The sequence below is a fragment of the Pelophylax lessonae genome (genome assembly GCF_965119305.1).
Source record: "Pelophylax lessonae genome assembly, chromosome: 2".
NCBI lineage: Eukaryota > Metazoa > Chordata > Amphibia > Anura > Ranidae > Pelophylax > Pelophylax lessonae.
Window position 1 is genome coordinate 426,776,089 of NC_138769.1, and position 25,653 is coordinate 426,801,741.

The 25,653-nt window shown below is 47.0% G+C and overlaps 1 protein-coding gene across 1 annotated transcript in view; it reads left to right on the forward strand.

The window, feature by feature from the left end:
• Positions 1-265: 265 nt before the first annotated feature.
• The window catches only part of RABEP1 (rabaptin, RAB GTPase binding effector protein 1), a 166,051-nt gene continuing 140,663 nt past the window's right edge, over positions 266-25,653 (forward strand). The window contains exon 1 of the mRNA XM_082244647.1: positions 266-403. Coding sequence (XP_082100773.1) covers positions 370-403 — 34 coding nt within the window. The 5' untranslated portion in view covers positions 266-369. The remainder of the gene's footprint in view (positions 404-25,653) is intronic.

Here is a 25,653-nt window from a genome sequence, read left to right on the forward strand (position 1 = left end):
TTATATAGTGCTTTTGGTTTGTGGTGCTCAGATGCCGTGTAGTTCCACTTTAACAAGCTATATAAATAGAAATTGTATGGTTAATGAATGTTGCCTAATAATTACAAAGATATCTGCAGAATAGATCTTTCATCTCCCAGAAGCTGTGGGTAAATACTCTCATTTATTTTCACACAACAGCTAATTCTCCTGCCAGACAGAAACATGGCATTCCACATTCCTCGCCAGGTCAAGCGTCACGTCCAACTACGTAATGACGCTGCCTGTCACGCTGTCAGGATGACGCGGTACTCGAAGATGCCCAGGCCGAGCTCAAGCTCAGCACTGAACGTTTCCCGACACTGACCGTAGCCGGCTTTGGAGGTCGGGATGGCGGAGTCGGGACAAGATGCCCCCACGGGTGGTGAGTGTGCCCCCGACACTTGGCTTTGGATGTGTGTATTTTTCATGAGGGGTTGTCAGGCAGGCTAGGGAGAGTCGGGCCGTGCTGTCCTCAGCAGTGGCTGGATGTAGTGCTGGAAGCTCGGAGAGGACACATGTGAGCCCCTGGTGTGTGATGACAGGCCTGTGTAGGGAGCGGTACCGCTATATGCGCTGCTTGTATAATGAGTGCACACACCCTGTCTGCCACATCTTACATCCTGGAAGGCAGCCTGAGAAACCACTGCGACTTGTAGTTCTACAGTGATCTTTCATCTGACCCCGGTTCTATAGTTCTACAATAACTGCTGTTCTCTGATCTCACCTGGCCCCACCATTCCACACTAACTGCTATTCTCTGATCTTGCCTGGCCCCCCACTGTTCCACACTAACTGCCGTTCTCTGATCTCACCTGGCCCCACCGTTCCACACTAACTGCCGTTCTCTGATCTCACCTGACCCCACTGTTCCACACTAACTGCCGTTCTCACCTGGCCTCACCGTTCCACACTAACTGCCGTTCTCTGATCTCACTTGGCCCCACAGTTCTACAACTGCCGTTCTCTGATCTCACCTGGTCCCACTGTTCCACAGTAACTGCCGTTCTCTGATCTCACCTGGTCCCACTGTTCCACAGTAACTGCCGTTCTCTGATCTCACCTGGTCCCTTCGTTCCACAGTAACTGCCGTTCTCTGATCTCACCTTGCCCCACCATTCCACAGTAACTGCCGTTCTCTGATCTCACCTGCCTCCACCGTTCCACAGTAACTGCCGTTCTCTGATCTCACCTGACCCCACTGTTCCACACTAACTGCCGTTCTCACCTGGCCCCACCGTTCCACACTAACTGCCATTCTCTGATCTCACCTGGCCCCACAGCTCTACAACTGCCGTTCTCTGATCTCACCTGGTCCCACCGTTCCACAGTAACTGCCGTTCTCTGATCTCACCTGGTCCCTTCGTTCCACAGTAACTGCCGTTCTCTGATCTCACCTTGCCCCACCGTTCCACAGTAACTGCCGTTCTCTGATCTCACCTTGCCCCACTGTTCCACAGTAACTGCCGTTCTCTGATCTCCCCTGGCCCCACCGTTCCACAGTAACTGCCGTTTTCTGATCTCCCCTGGCCCCACCATTCCACAGTAACTGCTGTTCTCTGATCTCACCTGGCCCCACCGTTCCACAGTAACTGCCGTTCTCTGATCTCACCTGGCCCCACCGTTGCACACTAACTGCCGTTCTCTGATCCCACCATGCCCCACCTTTCCACACTAATTGCCGTTCTTTGATCTCACCATGCCCCACCTTTCCACACTAATTGCCGTTCTCTGATCTCACCTGGCCCCACCGTTCCACACTAACTGCCGCTCTCTGATCTCACCTTGCCCCACCGTTCCACAGTAACTGCCGTTCTCTGATCTCACCTGCCTCCACCGTTCCACAGTAACTGCCGTTCTCTGATCTCACCTTGCCCCACCGTTCCACAGTAACTGCCGTTTTCTGATCTCCCCTGGCCCCACCGTTCCACAGTAACTGCCGTTTTCTGATCTCCCCTGGCCCCACCGTTCCACAGTAACTGCTGTTCTCTGATCTCACCTGACCCCACCGTTCCACAGTAACTGCCGTTCTCTGATCTCACCTGGCCCCACCGTTGCACACTAACTGCCGTTCTCTGATCCCACCATGCCCCACCTTTCCACACTAATTGCCGTTCTTTGATCTCACCATGCCCCACCTTTCCACACTAATTGCCGTTCTCTGATCTCACCTGGCCCCACCGTTCCACACTAACTGCCGCTCTCTGATCTCACCTTGCCCCACCGTTCCACAGTAACTGCCGTTCTCTGATCTCACCTGCCTCCACCGTTCCACAGTAACTGCCGTTCTCTGATCTCACCTTGCCCCACCGTTCCACAGTAACTGCCGTTTTCTGATCTCCCCTGGCCCCACCGTTCCACAGTAACTGCCGTTTTCTGATCTCCCCTGGCCCCACCGTTCCACAGTAACTGCCGTTTTCTGATCTCCCCTGGCCCCACCGTTCCACAGTAACTGCCGTTCTCTGATCCCACCATGCCCCACCTTTCCACACTAATTGCCGTTCTTTGATCTCACCATGCCCCACCTTTCCACACTAACTGCCGTTCTCTGATTTCAACTGGCCCCACTGTTCCACACTAACTGCTGTTCTCTGATCTCACCTTGCCCCACTGTTCCACACTAACTGCCGTTCTCTGACCTCACCTTGCCCCACTGTTCCACACTAACTGCCGTTCCCTGATCTCACCTGGCCCCCCACCGTTCCACACTAACTGCCATTCTCTGATCTCACCTGGCCCCCCACTGTTCCACACTAACTGCCGTTCTCTGATCTCACCTGGCCCCACCTTTCCACACTAACTGCCGTTCTCTGATCTCACCTGGCCCCACCGTTCCACACTAGCTGCCGTTCTCTGATCTCACCTGGCCCCACCGTTCCACACTAACTGCTGTTCTCTCATCTCACCTGGCCCCACTTTTCCACACTAATTGCCATTCTCTGATCTCATCTGGCCCCACCATTCCACAGTAACTGCCGTTCTCTGATCTCACCTGGCCCCAACGTTCCACAGTAACTGCCGTTCTCTGATCTCACCTGGCCCCAACGTTCCACAGTAACTGCCGTTCTCTGATCTCACCTGGCCCCAACGTTCCACAGTAACTGCCGTTCTCTGATCTCACCTGGCCCCAACGTTCCACAGTAACTGCCGTTCTCTGATCTCACCTGGCCCCAACGTTCCACAGTAACTGCCGTTCTCTGATCTCACCTGGCCCCAACGTTCCACAGTAACTGCCGTTCTCTGATCTCACCTGGCCCCAACGTTCCACAGTAACTGCCGTTCTCTGATCTCACCTGGCCCCACCGTTCCACAGTAACTGCCGTTCTTTGATCTCACCTGGCCCCAACGTTCCACAGTAACTGCCGTTCTCTGATCTCACCTGGCCCCAACGTTCCACAGTAACTGCCGTTCTCTGATCTCACCTGGCCCCAACGTTCCACAGTAACTGCCGTTCTCTGATCTCACCTGGCCCCAACGTTCCACAGTAACTGCCGTTTTCTGATCTCACCTGGCCCCAATGTTCCACAGTAACTGCCGTTCTCTGATCTCACCTGGCCCCAACGTTCCACAGTAACTGCCGTTCTCTGATCTCACCTGGCCCCAACGTTCCACAGTAACTGCCGTTCTCTGATCTCACCTGGCCCCAACGTTCCACAGTAACTGCCGTTCTCTGATCTCACCTGGCCCCAACGTTCCACAGTAACTGCCGTTCTCTGATCTCACCTGGCCCCAATGTTCCACAGTAACTGCCGTTCTCTGATCTCACCTGGCCCCAACGTTCCACAGTAACTGCCGTTCTCTGATCTCACCTGGCCCCAACGTTCCACAGTAACTGCCGTTCTCTGATCTCACCTGGCCCCAACGTTCCACAGTAACTGCCGTTCTCTGATCTCACCTGGCCCCAACGTTCCACAGTAACTGCTGTTCTCTGATCTCACCTGGTCCTATGGTTCTACGATGAACACTGTTCTCTGATCTTGACCTGGTCTTAAACAATTCACTTCTCTGATAAGATCAATGTTCTCTGATATGATCAATGTTCTCTCATCTCAAGTCATCCTACAGTTCTACTATGATACCCATTCCATGATCTCTCCTAGCTCTAGTTTTACAATGATCACCATTCCCTAATTTCTTCTGCAATGCACGATTCTACAGTGATTAGCTAAGGTGTGTTTGAATCCTAGTCTGAACCCTCTACCCGAGATTGATAGTCATTGCAATGCTAGTAAGAATCATAGTACCAGGAGGGGTCAGAGAATGGTGATCATTGTAGAATTATAGGACCTGGAGAAATCGGGGAGATCACTATGGAACTATATGACCAGGCTGAGGTGAAAGGGGGGGGGGGGCAGATGATAAGATCTCCACCTCAGCCAATCAGAGAAGGCTTGTACTCATTCAGAAATACAAAGCTTTCTGTGAATGGGTGAACAGCACAACCCGATTATGTTTTGGGAGTGGGATGGAAAGTCCCTGCCCAGCTGCCAGAACACAACTCGGTTTACTTTATGCAGCTAATGCTATATACAGTTCGAGTGCTAATGGCTACTTCATGTGTCAGTGAAGGTAATAGTTTGTTTGGACCAAGCTGTTTTAAAGCAGAGTTCCAGCCTCCAAAAAAGAATAAAAAAGCAGCAGCTACAAAAAAATACTGTAGCTGCTGCCTTTTTTTAATTTAAGGGCACTTGCCTGTCCAGGAATCCTGCGATATTGGCCCCCTGAATTCGAGGCTTGGGTGCAGGCGCTGCCATTGCAACGAAGGGAAACCAGCAGTGAAGGCTTCACAGCCAGTTTCCTACTGTGCGAGTCACCCTTCACTTTTTGAATGGCCCCGTCGTCTTCTGGGACACACACAGGACCCAGAAGGCAGTGGGGGGGGGGGGGGGGAGTAGGGGCCTATGCAACAGCCAAGATGAGGTTAGGAGGAAAGTTCTGCTGGGGAATGGAAAAAAAAAAGTACAAAACGGCACAACTAAATAAAAGAATATCTGAAAACGAGTGGGGGGCGATCGATTTTAATATAAGATTTGGTTGTAATTAAGCCTGAAACCTGTTTTAAAGTGACAGAAACCTGGAGCTCGGCTTTAAAGCTCAACTATGGGCACAAAAAAATTAATTAAAATATATTTACCAGACTACAATGATTTTCAGCTTCCAGAAGCATTGGCCAAGTATGTGAAATACATAGTCCAAGCAGGACCAGTGTAAACTCTATATATATATATATAAAACCATGCTGATGGCAGGATTTTTTCTTTAAAATGTAACTTCAATCAAATCTTTTAGTCTACGGTGGAAAAGGGTAGCTTTAGAGCCCTCTGACAACTCTGCTGCTGAGAAAGGAGTGTAAGTCTTCAGTAGGGACACTGATAGCTATAAAAAGCTGATAGCATTCCAGTATTCCTTTACACTATATACAACATTTTTTAGTTGCTGTATTCATGTTAGCATTCGCCTAATCACCTGTCCTAGATGGAATTCCACTTTAAGCGTTTTCAGATTTTCTGGCTCTCACCTGTGATAAATGTTGGACATCATTTTGACACCTATGACTTGACTTAACCAGCTAAAATTCCCAGAATGTCAAGGTGACATATTTATAGCATGTGTTATACCACAAGAATTAATTTAGGTAGCCAGTCACTGATAATCTTTAGGTGTGAGATATATAATTGTAATCTTGGACAGGCCCAACCTGTCTGAATCTGCATCTCCTTAACCACTTTGCATCCACGCCAATTCTGACACTTCGCTTCTACATGTAAAAACTATAATTTTTTCTTTTCTAGAAAATTACTCAGAAACCCCAAACATATATATATATATATATATATATATTTTTTAAGCGAAGACCTTCGTGAATCAAAAAAAAAAAAAAAATGGTGTTAAGCTGAGTAAATAGATATCTAACATGTCCCGCTGTGAAATGGCACCTAAAAACCTCCATAGCCTACGATTTAAAATGTTTTACAGGTTACCTTTTTAAAGTTAGAGGAGGTCCTTGTGCTAGAATTATTGCTCTCTCTGTTTGCGGCGACACCTCACGTGTGATTTGAACGCCATTTACATATGCACGCATGACGTCTGTAATGCGTTTGCTTCTGCATGCGTGCACGTGGGGAGAGGGGCACTTTTGAAAAAAAAAAAAATATGTGTGTGTGTGTATATATATATATATATATATATATATATATATATATATATATATATATATATATATATATATATATATATATATATATATATATATATATATGTATATGTATGTGTTTTTTTTTTTTTTTTTACAATTTCCCTTTTTTAAAGTTTTTTTTTTTTCTATCACTTTGCATACCTTGTAATATAAATAAAACATCTCTTGTAATTGGAATAGGGTAGGACAGGTCCTCTTAACAGAGAGATCTGGGGTCTATACGACCCCCACCTCTCTCCTGAGGAAGCCTGAGATCATTTTTTTTTTTTTTGATCTCAGCCTTTCCAGCTAAAAATATGGAAGTGTTTTCATGTGCCGTAAGTGATGTCCTAACTGCTTCCGAATGGCTCTATGGTAAATTTACGCAGCTGGCCGATTCATTCTCCGGCTCGCCCGAGCCGGTAAAAGCACCAGAGGGGGACGATCACCTGAACGGCTTAACAACTGCTATGATTGTTTGCTTTTACCTTTCAGGGAATTACCGGTAGAAAATAATAGAATGCAGGCATCATTCAGATATCTCCACTGAAAGCCCAGGACGTCCTATGGCGGCTTACGGGTGGAAAGTGGTTAAGCCTCGTACACACGCACTGATTGTTGGGCGTGAATTTTCGGCCAACGTCCGATCGGCCGATTGTCGGCTTGTTAGTATGATGCTTCCGACAACCGACTCCGACTTTTCGGCCGAACAAAATCTGGTGTGCATGCTATAAAATTTTTGTTGGCCGTCACCAGAACGGCCGATTGTTCTTCAGTCAGTACAGATTTCGGCCGACAAAAATGTGATGAGCAAGACTGGGCATGCTCAGAGAAGAAAAAACACACGAAAAGTAAACCAGAACATGACATCACTTCTGCAGTTGGTTGTTGTTGGCCGACAAAATTCGTGTGCATTCTAGAGCACATTTCAACCAACACAACAACACTGGACAAAAGACGGCCGATCAGTCGGCCAGCAATCGGTGCGTGTGTACGAGGCTAAGCCTAGCATATTTTGGTATTGGTGACGAGTATGATGTAAATAGGCCTATTATCCAATCCTTTATCCAGTAATGAATGTGTTCCACATTTGTTTACTTCTCTCTTGAACATATCGGCTTTGGATAACATGTACCCATGTACTGTGATCTAATAAAATTAGTTATAATAAAACGTATGACTATTATCTAGACTGTTTGTTATATTGTACATAGTTTCAGGTGCCTTCATGCTTTGTACTTTTCATAAATAATATTAGTGTAGCACTGGTTCTTGCACATGAGTGGTTAGGCCCACACAGTTTAAAAAACTGTGAGTTTTGGGTGCCTGGAAAACACAGGTGCAGCAAACAACCTTCAGCCAGCAGCCTGTCAAAATAGGTGATGGCTGTACATGGATTCATACTCTTCCAAGGAATATTTACATAGAGGGCAGAAAGTCCATATTCAAGGTATATACGCTTACCGTCCACTTTATTGGGTACTCCTTGCTAGTACCGGGTTGGATGCCGGTGCCCCATTTTTTGCCTTCAGAACTGCCTTAATTCTTTGTGGCATCGATTTAACAAGGTGTTGGAAACATTCCTCAGATTTTGGTTTATATTGACATGATAGCATCACACAGTTGCTGCAGATTTGTCAGATGTACATTCATGATGCAAATCTCTCATTCCACCAACTCCCAAAGGTGCTTTATTGGATTGAGATCTGGTGACTGTGGAGGCCATTGGAGTACAGTGACCTCATTGTCATCCCAAAGGTGCTCTATTAGATTGAGATCTGGTGACTGTGGAGGCCTTTGGAGTACAGTGACCTCATTGTCATCCTAAAGGTGCTCTATTGGATTGAGATCTGGTGAGTGTGGAGGCCATTGGAGTACAGTGACCTCATTGTCATCCCAAAGGTGCTCTATTGGATTGAGATCTGGTGACTGTGGAGGCCATTGGAGTACAGTGACCTCATTGTCATCCTAAAGGTGCTCTATTGGATTGAGATCTGGTGAGTGTGGAGGCCATTGGAGTACAGTGACCTCATTGTCATCCCAAAGGTGCTCTATTGGATTGAGATCTGGTGACTGTGGAGGCCATTGGAGTACAGTGACCTCATTGTCATCCTAAAGGTGCTCTATTGGATTGAGATCTGGTGACTGTGGAGGCCATTGGAGTACAGTGAACTCATTGTCATGTTCAAGAAACCAGTGGTGAGAGGATTTGAGCTTTGTGACATGGTGCATTATCCTGCTAGAAGGAGCCATCAGAAGATGGGTACACTGTAGTAATAAAAGGATGGACACTGTCAGCAAAACCGAATGTCTGGCTTCTGTTGGGCCAACTGCCATACACATGGGCCGATTGGCGGCCAGTTTTTATTGAACCGGCTGATGTTGCCTACCATTCGGCCCGTGTTTACTTGGCTTGATGGTGTGAAGGGCAGTGGCTCACAAGAGAAGGACAGTGCAGCAAGATGGGTGTAATGAGTGATCCAGTAACTCTTGCCACCTTAAGCCCCTTTTATATGGGCACCTCCGCTAAGCGGAATCCGCTTGCTAAGCAGGATTTCTCCGCTAATCCCAGCTGAGCAGGCGGATGATGACAGGACCTGTCCACTCCGCTATGCAGAGCGAACACTGACAAAGTCCCGCTCTCCTCTTTGGGGCAGTCAGATGGAAATGGACTGTCTTTCCATTTCCATCCAATGCCATCTGATTCGATCCGCTGGACAGATGGAGAACAGGACCACCATCTGTCTGTTTTTGGCGTACAGGATCGGATGGCGGCGGTGGTCAGCAGACATCTGCCGCTCCATAGAGGAGACTGAAGATTCCTATCAGGACTCAGGCAGACCTGATCAGACAGCCCGTGTGAAAGGGTGCTTCGGCTGTGTGGCTGTGGCATGGTAGGGAGATGATGAAAAATTTTATTTAATGAAAAAAAAAAAAAAATAATAAACTGTTTCCATCTTTTGTGAGGGTGTGAATAGAACTGAGGCTTTTCCCAGCCAACCACCACACACTCTCTGTCCACTTACCATTAAGCAAAGGGTGCCAAATGAAGCCTGCAACAACTTTAGTCTCTTCTCCTCTTGGGAAGGAGATGGGCGGGCAGTGAGAACAGGCAGGGAAAACACTCAGTGCCGTTAGTGACTTCTCGTCACACCCCCGGGGCCACCATAAGAGGGCGCTAGTTCCCCCGATATAATCGTCTCACTCCAGAAGGCCACAAAGCTATTGCTTCATTTACCGGCCAGCACGAGGACAAGACACCTTGCAGTGCAGCCCAGGCGCCAGGTCGCTAATTCTAGTCGCCAATGCGACCTGGCGCCTGAGGTTTGTCGAGCCCTGGTTTAAACAATGCTCAATTGATACTAAGGGGCCCAAAGTGTGCCAAGAAAATATCCCCCACACCATTACACCACCAGCCTGAACTGTTCATACATGTCAGGGAGTGCACTAAGTGCAGGTAGGAAGGTTACAGTGCCTTCGAGATGTGGGTTATGGACAGTTTTATGGTAAATAAACAGACTTGACCTGTTTTGGGATTTCACATAGAGCTGACGTGCCGAGGATGCTCATACAATATCTCACAAAAGTGAGTGCACCCCTCACATTTTTGTAAATATTTTGTTATATCCTTTCATGTGACAACACTAAAGAAATGACACTTTGTTACAATGTAAAGTAGTGAGTGTACAGCTTGTGTATGTGTATATGTATATATGTGTGTGTGTGTGTATGTGTGTGTATATATATATATATATATATATATATATATATATATATATATATATAGTGTAAATTTGCTGTCCCCTCAAAATAACTCAACACACAGCCATTACTGTCTAAATCACTGGCAACAAGTCAGTACACCCCTAAGTGAAATTGTCCAATTTGGGCCTAAAGTGTCAATATTTTGTGTGGCCACCATTATTTTCCAGCACTGTCTTCAGCAAACTGTTTGCAGGCTTTCTTGTGCATCATCTTCCTTCTGGGATAACAGCCATTCAGGCCAATTTGATGCAGGGTATGGTCTGAGCACTGGCAGGCTGACCCCAACCCCCCCCCCCCCCCTTTAACCTCTGCAGCAATGCTGGCAGCACTCATATGTCTAATTCCTAAAGACAACCTCTGGATATGATGCTAAGCACGTGCACTCAACTTCTTTGGTCGACCATGGCGAGGCCTGTTCTCAGTGGAACCTGTCCTGTTAAACCGCTGTATGGTCTTGGCCACTGTGCTGCAGCTCAGTTTCAGGCTCTTGGCAAAACTGAGCTGCAGCCTAGGCCATCTTTATGTAGAGCAACAATTCTTTTTTTCAGATCCTCAGAGTTCTTTGCTATGAGGTGCCATGTTGAACTTCCAGTGACCAGTATGAGAGAGTGAGAGCGATAACACCAAATTTAACACACCTGCTACCCATTCACACCTGAGACCTTGTAACACTAACGAGTCACTTTTGACACCGGGGAGGGACAATGGCTAATGGGGCCCAATTTGGACATTTTCACTTAGGGGTGTACTCCCTGTTGTTGCCAGCGGTTTAGAAATGAATGGCTGTGGGTTGTTGTTTTGAGGGGACAGCAAATTTACACTGTTATACAAGCTGTAGACTCACTACTTTACATTGTAGCAAAGTGTCATTTCTTCAGTGTTGTCACATGAAAAGATATACTAAAATATTTACAAAAATATGAGGGGTGTGCTCATTTTCGTGACATACTGTATATCTGAAAATTGATCAGTCCTGATGTACTGGCCTATATCACTTCATTAGGCTCAAAATTGCCGGGACAGTACAAATACCACCAAATTACCCCTTTTTGGAAAGTAGACAGTCCAAGGTATTTAGTAAGAGGCATGGCGAGTTTTTTGAAGTTATATTTTTTTTTGTCACAATTATTTGAAAAATTAATTTTCTTTTTTTTGCAATTATTTACTTATTCTTACATACTGTCACCAGTACAGTACAGTGTTGTCATATAACTGGTGTAGCGGTGATCAGGGACACTGACTGGTGATAGTATGTAAAAAAAAAAAAAAAGATCCAAAAAGATAATTTATTTTAGTAATTTAATTCAAAATGTGAAAAAAATAAATATATACAGGTGCAAGAAAAAGTATGTGAACCCTTTGGAATGATATGGATTTCTGCACAAATTGGTCATAAAATGTGATCTGATCATCATCTAAGTCACAACAATAGACAATCACAGTCTGCTTAATAAAACACAAAGAATGAAATGTTGCCATGTTTTTATTGAACACACCATGTAAACAGTCTCAGTGCAGGTGGAAAAAGTATGTGAACCCCTAGACTAATGACATCTCCAAGAGCTAATAGGAGTGAGATGTCAGCCAACTGGAGTCCAATCAATGAGATGAGATTGGAGGTGTTGGTTACAGCTTTCCTGCCCTGTAAAAAACACACACCAGTTCTGGGTTTACTTTTCACAAGAAGCATTGCCTGATGTGAATGATGCCTCGCACAAAAGAGCTCTCAGAAGACCTACGTTTAAGAATTGTTGATTTGCATAAAACTGGAAAGGGTTATAAAAGTATCTCCAAAAGCCTTGCTGTTCATCAGTCCACGGTAAGACAAATTGTCTATGAATGGAGAAAGTTCAGCACTGCTGCTACTCCCTAGGAGTGGCCGTCCTGTAAAGATGACTGCAAGAGCACAGCGCAGACTGCTCATTGAGGTGAAGAAGAATCCTACAGTGTCAGCTAAAGACTTACAAAAGTCACTGGCAAATGCTAACATCCCTGTTAGCAAATCTACAATACGTAAAACACTAAATAAGAATGGATTTCATGGGAGGATACCACAGAGGAAGCCACTGCTGTCCAAACAAAACATTGCTGCACGTTTACAGTTTGCACCTGGATGTTCCACAGCAGTACTGGCAAAATATTCTGTGGACAGATGAACCCAAAGTTGAGTTGTTTGGAAGAAACACACAACACTATGTGTGGCGAAAAAGAGGCACACCAACATCAAAACCTCATCCCAACTGTGAAGTATGGTGGTGGGGGCAATATGGTTTGGGGCTGCTTTGCTGCGTCAGGGCTTGGACGGATTGCTATCATTGAAGGAAAAATAAATTCCCAAGTTTATCAAGACATTTTGCAGGAGAAATTAAGGCCATCTGTCTACCAGCTGAAGCTCAACAGAAGATGGGTGTTGCAACAGGACAATGACCCAAAGCATAGAAGTAAATCAACAACCGAATGGCTTAAACAGAAGAAAATACGCCTTCTGAAGTGGACCAGTCAGAGTCCTGACCTCAACACTGACCACCCTGGTCGTAAGGGGCAGCAAAGCCTAGCCATCATGGATGCCTAATACCAGTACGAGTTCCAGGATTGAGACAGCCTGAGGACCAGGTTCCGAGCGCAGGAAAGGGGGTGCTGTCCAGCACTTATCTTTCCTGACCTCAACACGATTGAGATGCTGTGGCATGACCTCAAGAAAGCTATTCACACCAGACATCCCAAGAATATTGCTGAACTGAAACAGTTCTGTAAAGAGGAATGGTCAAGAATTACTCCTGACCGTTGTGCACGTCTGATCTGCAACTACAGGAAACATTTGGTTGAAGTTATTGCTGCCAAAGGAGGTTCAACCAGTTATTAAATCCAAGGGTTCACATACTTTTTCCACCGGCACTGTGAATGTTTACATGGTGTGTTCAATAAAAACATGGCAACATTTCATTCTTTGTGTGTTATTAGTTTAAGCAGACTGTGATTGTCTATTGTTGTGACTTAGATGATGATCAGATCACATTTTATGACCATTTTGTGCAGAAATCCATATCATTCCAAAAGGTTCACATACTTTTTTTATTGCAGCTGTATATTTAGATATATATCTGTAGATAGAAAATACACACAGTGATATATTTCAAGCATTTCTTTATTTTAATTTTTGAAGATTATGCATTACAGCTAGTGAAAACCCAAAATTCAGTATCTCAGAAAACTAGAATATTACGTATGACGTCCTCCCAAAAAAGTAGTGCTCTTGCCTGGCCATTTTACTGTAGGCCAGGTGGGAAGGTGTTAAAGGTCAAGGGTGAAAATATATGAAAATGAATTTAGCTTTTTTTCTCTTACGTCCTCCGACAGTCGCCGCCTCTTCATATTCGTCACATATGGGGTATTAGACTTTGCTCCGAAGGAGTAGCTAGGCAACAGAATATGTTAACATTAAAGCTTTTAACATATCCCACCCTCAAGGGGTGGTCCCCTCAGTCAATACCCTCCTACTTCCTGCAACCATATCTCAGTTTTAATGTCTAGCTTGTCAGGAGTGGCTGGCTCTCTCTGTGCTGGGGCTTTGTGCCCCAGACTCTTTCTTCTTTTTTGATTTTTTGTTTGAGTTTTCTCTCTACCTTTACTTAGCTGTTATTTTTGTCAGCTTTAGTTAGTTCTTCGGATGAAGAGGATCATGCGGGCTGGGTCTCGGGCTGATCCCCCTGGTCGCAGGTCGTGGGTCAGTGGCTTCCCAGCCTGCCATCGAGCGTTCAGCCAGGTAACGCTCCTGGCACAGTGAACGACCCATCCCTGTTCGGTGCAGGGATGATTGGTGAGGTGGCTACCTCACTGGACGCTGTGCGGTTTCTAAACCCCCATTCTGTGCGTCTTGTATGCGACTCTCCCTGCCTCATGTGCAGCGGCTTGTTCGCCTGTGCGGGTCCCCCACGCCACTGTGAGGTAAGTGTATTTATGTGGGGACCTCTCTGTCTGGGGGGGTGTCAGTCTGGGACTGTGTAACCTGCCTCTATTCACACTGTTTGTCTCCCTATCTCTCGGCTGCATGCTGTGGGCTGCAAGGGGGGGGGGGAGCAGTGTGACACTGTGTGTGTCAGCCTTGTCAGTGTGAGAAGCTGTGTGCTGTGGGGCATGTTTTGTGGCATGTTTGGGCATTATACAGCGATCGCTACGGCGATCTGACATGTTTTTTTATATACAGACGTGTGCATTACTGTACTGTGGAGCGGCGGTTTCGGCGCCAAACGGCGCCATTTTGCCTACACTCGCTCCGGCCGCATGTTCTACATGCATGGCGGCCATTTTCTTGTAGCCTCCCATAGGCTTTCATTGAGCGCCCTGGCAGCATCACTTCCTCTTCTCCAGGAACACCGATCGAGGCAGCAGCAGCGGCGAGGGTCTCCTCAGGTTATATCCTTCCTATCCATTGCCTGTGTCAGTTTTATTGTCCCTGTGGGGGTCTCATTGTGCTTGTGTGTGGTGCGGTGGGCTGCGCTCGCCGCGCGTGTTAAAGGGGCAGTTAACCCTTTATTATCCGGCATTTGTTATAGGGGCAATGGATTCTCAGGAGGGCAAATTTCCTACCGCCTTGGTGGAAAGCCAGGGGACCGCTGTTTCCCCCCCAGGGGGGGATTTAGCCACTATTGTGGCTGGCCTTGCTGCTCAGGTGCAGATGCTGGTGGCTGCTCAATCTACTAAAAGACCCAGAGTTGCTCTTTCCTCTGATTCTGAGGGTGAAGGTGATGGGGTTGTTATGGCGGGGGCCTCCTTATCGGGGTCCCGCTCCTCCCTGGATCTAGTGGGGTCCGAGGTGGAGGCTGAAGTTGAAGGGGTTGATAATTCTCCCCCTGGCTCGCCTGAAGAGCTTGCAATCATGGATGAATTGATTGCTTCCATAAAACAAACGCTGCGTTTGCAGGATGAAGTGTGTCCCCCCGCTGCCTTGGCGGCTTATGGGACGCGGAGAAAACGCAGGGCGCCGCAGGTTTTTCCCTGCAATGATGATTTTCAGCGCGCTGTTAAGGAACAATGGCGCAATCTGCGCAAACCTTTTGCTGTACCAAGTAGGTTCAAGCTGCGTTATCCTTTCTCGCCTTCCACTGATGAAAGGTGGTGTGTGCCACCCCCAGTGGATCACGCAATTGAGGTTTTAAACAAATCCACTGCGATTCCTGCAGAGGATTCCCCTGTGTTCCGTGATGCCACGGATAGGAGATTGGAGTCTCTTGCCCGTCATACTTATTCTGTTACGGGTTCTATGCTTAAGGCTCTGTTTGCCTCTCTCATGGCGGCCCAGGCGGTCGCAAGTTGGACGCAGATGCTTAGGCGCGTCCTAGTGGCCGATTCGGCCTCGCCGGCGACCCTGGATATGGTGGATCAAATCCACCAGGGTGTCATGTATCTGTGTGATGCGGACTTGGACCTAGTCCCGTTGGCTGCACGTGTGCACAGCGTGGCGGTGTTGTCTCGCCGCCTGGTTTGGTTGAAATGTTGGTCGGTGGACCAGTCTTCACGTAAGACCTTAGCCAATCTGCCTTATGATGGGTCTCGCCTTTTTGGGGAGTCCTTGGATGTGTTGATTAAGGGGATCACCGGAGGTAAGAGCACTCTCTTGCCCCATTTCCCCAAGGCTAAGGGGGCTTCTGGGAAGAAGCATGCTAATTTTCGGCCCCCTCAGGGGTCCTTTCGTGCCTTTCGGTCGCACTACAAGGGCAAACCGTTCAAAGGTCAAGGCTCTCAGAAGAAGCCCTGGTCTGGAAAACAGAAGTCCGGTCAATCCGGATCCGCAACCCATAACAGTGCGGCCTGAAGGGGTGCCCTCACCCAGTTTTTGGGTGGGGGGACGCTTCCTCGGTTTTCTTCAGCCCTGGTTGGCCCGCGTGCGGGACAGATGGGTTCAGGAGATCGTTCGATCTGGTTACAAGATCGAGTTTCTCTCTCGGCCGGAGAGCATATTTTTTCCCTCAAATCTTCAACTGTCTCCAGAGCGTTTGCGGGACCTGCACCTGGCGGTGCGGGACCTGAGGGCTCAGGGAGTGGTAGTTCCGGTGCCTCATCGGGACAGATTTCGGGGGTTTTATTCCAATCTGTTCACCGTGCCCAGAAAGGAGGGCAAGGTTCGTCCAATTCTGGACTTGAAGGCTCTGAACCGCTCTGTGCGGGATCGCAAGTTCCGCATGGAATCTCTGCGGTCGGTGGTGGCTGCCCTGGTTCCGGGGGAATTCATGGCCTCCATCGATTTGAAGGATGCGTATCTTCACATCCCCATTTTCGAGGGTCACCAGAGGTACCTTCGATTTGCCATTGCGGAGGATCACTACCAGTTCGTGGCGTTGCCTTTTGGTCTCGCCTCGGCTCCACGGGTCTTCACCAAGGTGCTTGCACCGGTTCTGGCATTATTGAGGGCCCAGGGCATTTCTGTCCTGGGGTATCTGGACGACATTCTGGTTCGGTCTGCGACCAGCCAGGGTCTGGAGGAGGACCTGTCTGTCACGATGCAAACTCTGCAGGAGTTTGGTTGGACGGTAAATTTTCCAAAGTCGACACTGAGTCCGTCGGTTCGTCTTCCCTACCTGGGAATGATTCTGGACTCGGTGCAGGCGAAGGTCTTCCTGCCGGAAGACAAACTCAGGACTCTTCAGGAGGGAGTCAGGTCCCTCAGGGACGCTCCGCACTCGTCTCTGCGGACGTGCATGAGATGTCTGGGATTGATGGTCTCGGCCTTCGAGGCGATTCCCTTCGCCCAGTTTCACACGCGGGGTCTCCAAGCGGAGATCCTGTCCATGTGGGACGGGCGACCTCAATCTCTGGATCTTCAAATCTCGTTGAGTCATCGCACCAGAAGAGACCTTCTGTGGTGGTTCCAGTCCCCGATGGTGTCCGGGGGCAAGTCGTTTCGTCCTATCTCGTGGACGGTGATCACCACGGATGCCAGCCTGTCGGGCTGGGGTGGTGTTCTGGGCGTTCTGTCCGCCCAGGGAACTTGGTCGGAGGGGGAGTCTTCCCTTCCGATCAACATTCTGGAATTGCGTGCGATAAGTCTCTGTCTTCATCGCTGGACGGACCGGCTGCAGGGCTGCCCGGTTCGGGTGCAGACGGACAATGCCACGGCGGTGGCCTACATCAACCACCAAGGGGGCACCAGGAGTGCCCGAGCGGCTCGAGAAGTGGCCGACATTCTGTCTTGGGCCGAGACTCATGTCCCGGCGATAACGGCGGTTCACATTCCGGGGGTGGAGAACTGGCAGGCGGACTATCTGAGTCGCCAGACCCTGGATCAGGGGGAATGGTCTCTCCACCCGGCTGTCTTCCAGATGTTGTGCGCGAAGTGGGGTCTTCCAGATGTGGACCTGTTCGCGTCTCGTCTCAACAACAAGGTGAGAAGGTTCGTGGCAAGGACGCGCGACCCTCGGGCAGACGCGTCGGACGCGTTAGTGGCCCCGTGGCATCAGTACAGGCTGATGTACGCGTTTCCACCGATTCAGTTGCTGTCCAGGTTCCTTCGCAGGTTACACTCGGAACGCAGCACGGTGATTCTTGTGGCACCGGACTTGCCTCGCCGGTCCTGGTACGCAGACCTCGTAAAACTGGCGGTCGACGCCCCGTGGCGTCTGCCTCTTCGAGACGATCTCCTGTCTCAAGGACCGATATACCATCCTGCTTTACAGTCGCTGGCTTTGACGGCCTGGCTGTTGAGACCGAGGTCCTGAAGGAGAAGGGTCTCTCCCCAGAGGTCGTTCATACTTTGATCAACGCGAGGAAGTTTTCCTCGGGGAAGGTTTATTACCGTACTTGGAAGGCCTATTTTGCCTGGTGTGAGTCCAGGGGGTTTTCACCCCGCACGTACTCGGTTTCCCGAGTGCTGTCCTTCCTTCAAACGGGTGTCGATCAGCGTTTGGCGCTGGCTACGATAAAGGGTCAGGTGTCTGCGCTGGCCGTTCTGTTTCAACGTCCCGTGGCTTCCAACTCCTTGGTTGGCACTTTTGTTCAGGGTGTGCGGCATCTGGTTCCTCCTAGGAGGGATCCTTTGCCCCCTTGGGACTTGAATCTCGTTCTGTCTGTGTTGCAACGTGCTCCTTTTGAACAGATCAGGGAGATCTCGTTGTCCATGTTGTCCAAAAAGGTTGCCTTTTTGGTGGCGATCACTTCGGCTCGCAGAGTGTCGGAGCTGGCAGCTTTATCCTGCAAGTCTCCGTATCTGGTTGTTCATTTGGATAAGGTGGTCTTGCGACCTAATCCTTCTTTTCTTCCGAAACGAGTTTCGGAATTCCATCTTAATGAGGATATTGTCTTGCCTTCGCTGTGCGCGAAGCCTAAACATCCAAAGGAGGTGAGATTGCATTCTCTGGATTTTGTTCGGGCGGTAAGGGTTTACCTTAAATTGACTGAGTCTTTTCGAAAGACGGATTCCTTGTTTGTTCTTCCAGAGGGTCCTCGGAAGGGCATGGCGGCGTCGGCCTCTACCATCGCAAAATGGATCAGGCAGACCATTGAACAGGCCTATGCTTTGCAGGGGAAGGTTCCCCCTGTGCCTGTGAAGGCGCACTCTACTAGATCTCTGAGTACGTCTTGGGCCTGTCGTCATGGGGCTTCTGTAGCCCAGGTGTGTAAGGCGGCGACTTGGTCGACCGTGCACACTTTCACAAAATTCTACAAAGTAGATGTTCAGGCATCTGCGGATGCTTCCTTTGGCCGCAAGGTTTTTAGTGCGGCGATTCCCTAGGGTCCCTTGTGGGGACCTCTGGCTGTTGGGATAAGTTTTTTATCCCCTGGTTATTTGTCTTTTCCTGGGTTGTTGCTCCTGTTGAGCACCTGTTTTTTCCTGTTGCCCAGCTGGGTTCCTTCCTTTGGTAAGGTTCCTTTCTTTGATGCGGAGACTGCGTTGCCTTTTCGGCGTGGATGCGTTTCCCACCCCTCATGTTTGCACTGCTTTGGGACGTCCCCATATGTGACGAATATGAAGAGGCGGCGACTGTCGGAGGACGTAAGAGAAAACGGAATTTTTGTAAAATCTTACCTGTAAAATTCCTTTCTCTGAGTCCTCCGACAGTCGCCGCCCCCGCCCCTCTTTTGGGGTTTGGTTGTATACTCTACTGCTATTCCACTAAAACTGAGATATGGTTGCAGGAAGTAGGAGGGTATTGACTGAGGGGACCACCCCTTGAGGGTGGGATATGTTAAAAGCTTTAATGTTAACATATTCTGTTGCCTAGCTACTCCTTCGGAGCAAAGTCTAATACCCCATATGTGACGAATATGAAGAGGCGGCGACTGTCGGAGGACTCAGAGAAAGGAATTTTACAGGTAAGATTTTACAAAAATTCCGTTTTTTCTTGTTATGCATTTTTTAGGTTGTTATTGATGGATTAAAATTATGCACTTCATTATCTTTGAAATCCTCTTTACTCTGCAGCATTTTTCACAAGTGCCTTTAGACCCCGTTCACACTGGAGCGACTTGTCAGGCGACCTGGTCGCCTGACAAGTCGCCTGCCATAGATTAGCATAGGACCCCTTCTAATAGGAGCGACACAAGTCGCTCCGACTTAGAAAAAGGGTCCTGTACTACTTTGGGGCGACCTGGAGTGACCTGCATTGACTTCAATGATATGGAGCTGTGCACCGCGACTTCACAGGTCGCCCCGGGAAGTCGGGTCGCCTGTATGTGAACCGGCTCTTAAGTTGTGCATAGTACTTTTGATGCGTGTTTGTATAATAATAATTAAAAAAAAAAATGTATATATAATCTGGAAATTTTATGATCCCAAAAGTAGTGATATTATGCACTTCTGTGCTAGCTAAGCTTGGTATTAATAAGCTAGGCCCATCGTTACAGCTTTGATTTACCGTGAATATATTGTTAAATGTTTAAAGCGGTAGTATACTCTGCTTTTTAATTTTTAATTACAGGTAAGCCTATAATAAGACTTACCTGTAGGAAAAATTAATATCTCCTAAACCTGCACGGTTTAGGAGATATTCACCTTGCATGCAGCCACTGACACCAGCTCTGAAGGTCCGGCGTATCTTGCTGGACCTTAAGAGCTCCTTGCTGAAAAGTGAACTCCCGCGCTCATGAGCGGGAGTGACGTCATCGTGGCTCTGGCCACTCACAGCTGGAAGAGATGCCGAGGGAACACCTCAGCGGTGTCTGGGGGACCATATGGGGGCTTTGTTCCAAGGTAAGTATTGCGAATGCATACTAGCACATCTTCCATTGTCCTGCAGGGTTTTGGGTTTCTTTTTTTTTTTTTTTTGGGGATACAACCGCTTTTAAATGTATTTGTTCTTTCCTTTTTCATTATAAACATTTTAATAAACAGAATCTGTTTAGAGAGTTCTGCTTCAAGATCATTTGGAACTGGAAACATTTTTTTAATACATAAAATCCTCTTTAAATAGTACATGGTGTAAAATAATAATAATAATAATATATTGAATTAGTAACCAGATTGTTTTCTTTTACTAGTGGGCACCATGCCATTCACTTTTTGCAGCTTAAATTTAATACTAAACATACACTGATTTAATTTACATTATCTATTCTATTTCTGTATATAGATGATGGCAATGTAAATATTTAAAAAAAATCAATAAAAAAAAAGCCTCCTAAGTACCTTTTTTCCTAATCCATCTTCAGCTGTCACATGACCCAGATCTTTCCCAGTCTGTCTGCAAGAAAACACAAGCAGGAGGAGCTTCTAGTCCTCTGCTGCTGGTCACCTTTGAAATGCAGAGTAAAAATAAATATCAATAAACTGTTTAAATTGTCATTTAAATCTATATTTAAATGGAAATCTTTATTATGTGGAGTGGGTGAATTCAGGCTAGTCGCAGCCTGTGTCTTAGAACAAGAGAGAGGTGAAGCCTCCATTAATCTACATGCAATATCCCACCCCCATTGTGTTTAGTTGGTTAGTAGACATGGAGGAGGAAGGGAGTGGGCTGTCCTTTACCACTGTGTATACGCCCACATGTGTGACTCTATAGTTACATAAGCTGCTCAAATGTGATAGGGAGGAAACGCTCAGCATAGAAACTCACTGAAAACTGAGCATGTGCAGAGTTGCCTCAACAGCTGCAAAATCCCTAGCTGAATTTGGGTCCTAAACAGAAGAGGGAAATAGAGGAGCAGGATCATCCAGGTTTTTTTCCAGTGTACAGAAAACAAATCTAATAGCGACTGAGTATGAGCAGCATGTACTACAGCATTTACTGATTAGTTTTTTTATGCTGTGGTTTTAGTGACCCTTTTTAATTTTTGAATATGCTTATTTAATCGCTTCCCACCCATCCTTTGTAATTTGACGAATGAGCAGGAGGTCCCTGGTTTTTGGAGGACGTCATATGATGTCCTCCCAGTCTTGCACCTCCTGTGCGCTTTGGCAGCATGGCTGCAGCTCGTTCTGCATACAGCAGATTGGTGTATTGGGCCGGCCCCAGCATTATGTGTTCGTTTTGACCAATCGCAGCAATCTCATGACAGTTGTCCATAGACAGTTGTACTATTGTGTTGATCTTTGGTTACAGTGATCACATGATGTAGGCAGCCAATCACGGTATACTGTACCATGTGATAGCTGTGGCCAATCACAGCAGTCCCAATAGTACATAACTGCTATGAATCACCTTCCCAGAGTAGTACACTGTCACTATAGTAACACTGTATACAGTATGTAATTTTAAAAAAACAAAAAAAACAAAAACATTTTTTTTAACATACTGTCACCAGTCAGTATCCCTGATCACTGCCACACCAGTCATATCATGACGCTGTACTGCTCTGGTGACAGTATGAAAAATAAATACATTTTACTTATGTTTTTGATTTTTCCAAATAATTGTGACAAAAAAAAAACACAACTTCAAAAAATTCACCATGTCTCTTACTAAATACCTCAGACCATCTACTTTCCAAAAATGGGTCATGTGGGAAATAGGCAGTCAGTACATCAGGACTGATCATTTTTTTTTTTTTTTTTATATATATATATATATATATGTTTATGAACCAATAATGAATACATGCTTGTAGAGACTCTAACTTTCCTACAGACTAATATACAATAATTTGGGTTATATTTATTTTATTGGCTCACTGGTTGTGATTGACAGTAGCAGGAGCCAATGGCTCCTGCTGCTATGTGAGCCAATGAAGGGAGAGCAACCCGGGACAGTTGCTGCTCTCATGCTTATCACTTGATCAAGATGGAGCTCAGGTATACAGGGGACTGGGGGGTAGGAGCTGCACCTAGAAGGTATTTTACCTTACCTTTTAGATGAAAAGCCTTCTGCCCTTAGAACCACTTTTAGGTAAAGAAATGGGGCTGTTCGAGGACCATTTTTTAAAAACCCTGTGCCAGAATTATGGATGGATGTGCTATGAAGAGGATAGCTGAGCATTTAACTGTGCCAGAAACCTGTGCTAAGAGAAGGGCTTCCCTCTAAACCTGCTTTTTGTCTGGTTGTCATGCTGATTTCTCGGTAAATCTAATGGTTTTCACCTAATTTGGAACCAATACTCGAGTCAGAGGATTAGTGTGACTGCCAGGCAAAAATAATTTTTTTCACTCTGTAATAGTAACTGCTGAACTGACAGCTATAAAAGACACATTAAAGAGGAGTTCCAGCCGTTTGCGTTTCACTATACTTCAAAAAGTGTAGCTGGTGACTTTAAAAAACACACACTCACCTGTCCCAGTATCCATCGATGCCACCGCCCGCAGCCTCGCTCCTCTCCCTCTCCTTTTGGTGGCATCGGCATCACTAATGTGGGCACCCGTCTGTGACAGCTGCGCCTCCTGAATGGCCGGGCAAATTTTCTGGGACCTCTGACGTGTCCCAGGAGATTGCAGGAAGGGAGGTGGAGAGGAGATCTTCTGCTCGAGCCGCCTAGGCAGCCCGAGCAGAAGTGGGAGCGGGGTACGTGTTTTTTGGGGGTGCCCCCCCCAAAAAAAAAAATGACATGGCAAATGTGGCATTTCAGGAGTACCAAAAGCGGAAGTTCCACTTTTGGGTGGAACTCCGCTTTAATGCTGTTCTATATTTATTAGGACACAATAAGTATGGCTTTTTTTTTTCTTTTAATCATACTTACCTATGTGAATAAAGCATCGATGCGATTCCGCATCTGTTCCCTGCCGTCTCTAAGGCTGAGAACGGAGTGATCAATCACCACTGATCTCTGTTCTCCCTGCCGTTTTGAGCAGACAGCTGTGGTGCTTAGTCTCTAGCTCTCTGCTCTAAGCTCCACCGCGCTCACTGGAGCGCTGGGCTGTGGAGGGGTGGGGGAGGCTGGCTCAGGCTCTCAGTGGTTCGCTTGAGACAGGGTGCTGGTCCAGGCTCCCGGGTGGATCTCAACCATATGGTTGCGATCTTTTCCTCAGCTTGGACCGGCTCTGTGATGTCAGCTGACAATGGGATTCAGCCCGCTGTTTGCTTAAAACGGGTCACATGAGTGCAAAAGTAACTGCACTCCTGTGATCCACAGGAGAAGTATAGCCAAATTAACTTTGGCTGTACTTCTCCTTTAACCACTTGACCACCGGAAGATTTACCCCCCATATGACCAGGTAATTTTTTGCAATACGGCACTGCGTTACTTTCACTGACAATTGCGTTTTCATGCAACGTACACAAAATCTGGCATTTTTTCCCACAAATAGAGCTTTCTTTTTGGTGGTATTTGATCACCACTTTGTTTAGAAGCAAAAAAAAAAAAGACTGACAATTTTGTAAAAAAAATAAAACAGTTTTTTACTTTCTGCTTTAAAACATATCAAATATAAAAAAAATCTAAGTTCTTTATGAATGTAGGCCAATATGTAGTCTGCTACATACTGTATTTTTGGTAAAAAAAAAAAATCACAATAAGTGTAAATTGATTGGTTTGCATAAAAGTTATAGCGTTTACCAACTACGGCATATATACTGAAATTTATTTTTATACTAGTGATGACGGCAATCAGCAACTTATAGCGGGACTGTGATATTGCGATGGACAGTCGGACACTGACACTTTTGACATTTTCTGGGAACCAGTGACACTAATACAGTGATCAGTGCTAAAAATATGTGCTGTCCCTGTACGAATGACACTGGCTGGGAAGGGGTTAAACATTTAGGGCATTCAAAGAGTTAACTGTGCCTAGCCAGTGTTTTTTTTTTTTTTTTTTATTTTTTTTTTTTATACTGTATGAGTTGCTTTTACTAATGAAAGTGATGGATTTTATTCCCTGCTTTAAAGGGTCACAAAATCCATCATTTTCTCCCTGTCAGAACGAAGCTCCCTTCTGTGTCTTTTGCCTGACAGTCAGGAAAAAGCTGCTGTAAAAATGTGCTTTTAGCTTTTTTCATTGACGTTCATGCGCTTTAGCAGTGGTTCTCAAAATGAATAGTTGCTTGTGGGAGCCATCTTTAATCCGACTTTTAGCCCATTGATTTGAATAGAAAAATAGATGTGACTTGTGCTCTGAGGTGCTTGAAGGGGAACTCCACACCCAAATAGAAAAATAAAATGCTTTTGGATCCCCCCCACTCCCCGGGTTCCATACCAGGCCCTTTGAGTCAGGTGGGGATCTTGAAAGGTAACCCCACGCTAAAGTAAAAAAAAGAAAAGGCGTACCGTACCCCCCCCCCCCTTTCCGAAGAGTCTGGTATGGATTTTAAGGTAAACCCCCTCGCCAAAAAAGTCTATACCAGACCCTTATCTGAGCATGCAGCTTTGCAGGTCAGGAAAGGGGAGGGGACGAGTGAGCGCCCCCCTTCTGGACCATACTGGGCCACTTGCCCTTAACATAGGGGGGTGGGTGCTTTGGAGCCCCCCACCCCACCCCAAAGCACCTTATGCCCATGTTGATGAGGACAAGGGCCTCTTCCCGACAACCCTGGGCGGTTGTTGTGGGGGTCTGCAGGCAGGGGGCTTATCGGAATCTCAGATCACAGCCCCCCCATGTGAATGAGTATGGGGTACATTGTACCCCTACCCATTTACCCCCAAAAAGGCAGTGTAGTGTAAATAATGACGAGACAGTTTTGAGAATTCCTTTATTAAAAATCTTCCTCCGATCTTCTCCCTCTGGCCTTCTCCCTCTGGTGTTCTTTTTCCGGTCTTCTGTGCCTCAGGTCTTCTCCGCTGCCAACCTGGTCCTTCTCCGACGCTGTCTCCCGGGATTAGGCCAGCTCCGCTCTTTGCAGCTTCTTATATAGCCATGGGCTGTGGCCACCCAGTGATGTCACTCAGAGACCCCGCCCCTTGTGTTGTCACGCGTCGTCATGTGACGGTACAAGGGATGGGGTCTCCGGGTGACGTCACTGGGTGACCACGGCCCATGGCTATATAAGAAGCCAAAAAGAGTGGAGATGGCATTATCATGGGAGACTGCATCGGAGGAGGGCCGGGTTGGCAGCCGGGAAGACCAGAGGCGAAAAAGACCAGAGGAAGAACAACGGAGGGAGAAAATCAGAGGAATAAGACTTGAGGCAGAAGATCGGAGGAAGATTTTTAATAAATGCTTTTTCAAAACCGTCTCTTGTCATTATTTACACTACACTGCATTTTTTGGGGTGTAGGTGTACAATGTACCCCATACTCATTTACATGAGGGGGGGGGTGGGATCTGGGGGCTTTCAGATTCTTATGAGGCCCTTGTCCCCGTAAACATGGGGACAAGATGCTTTGGGGTGGGGGTATGG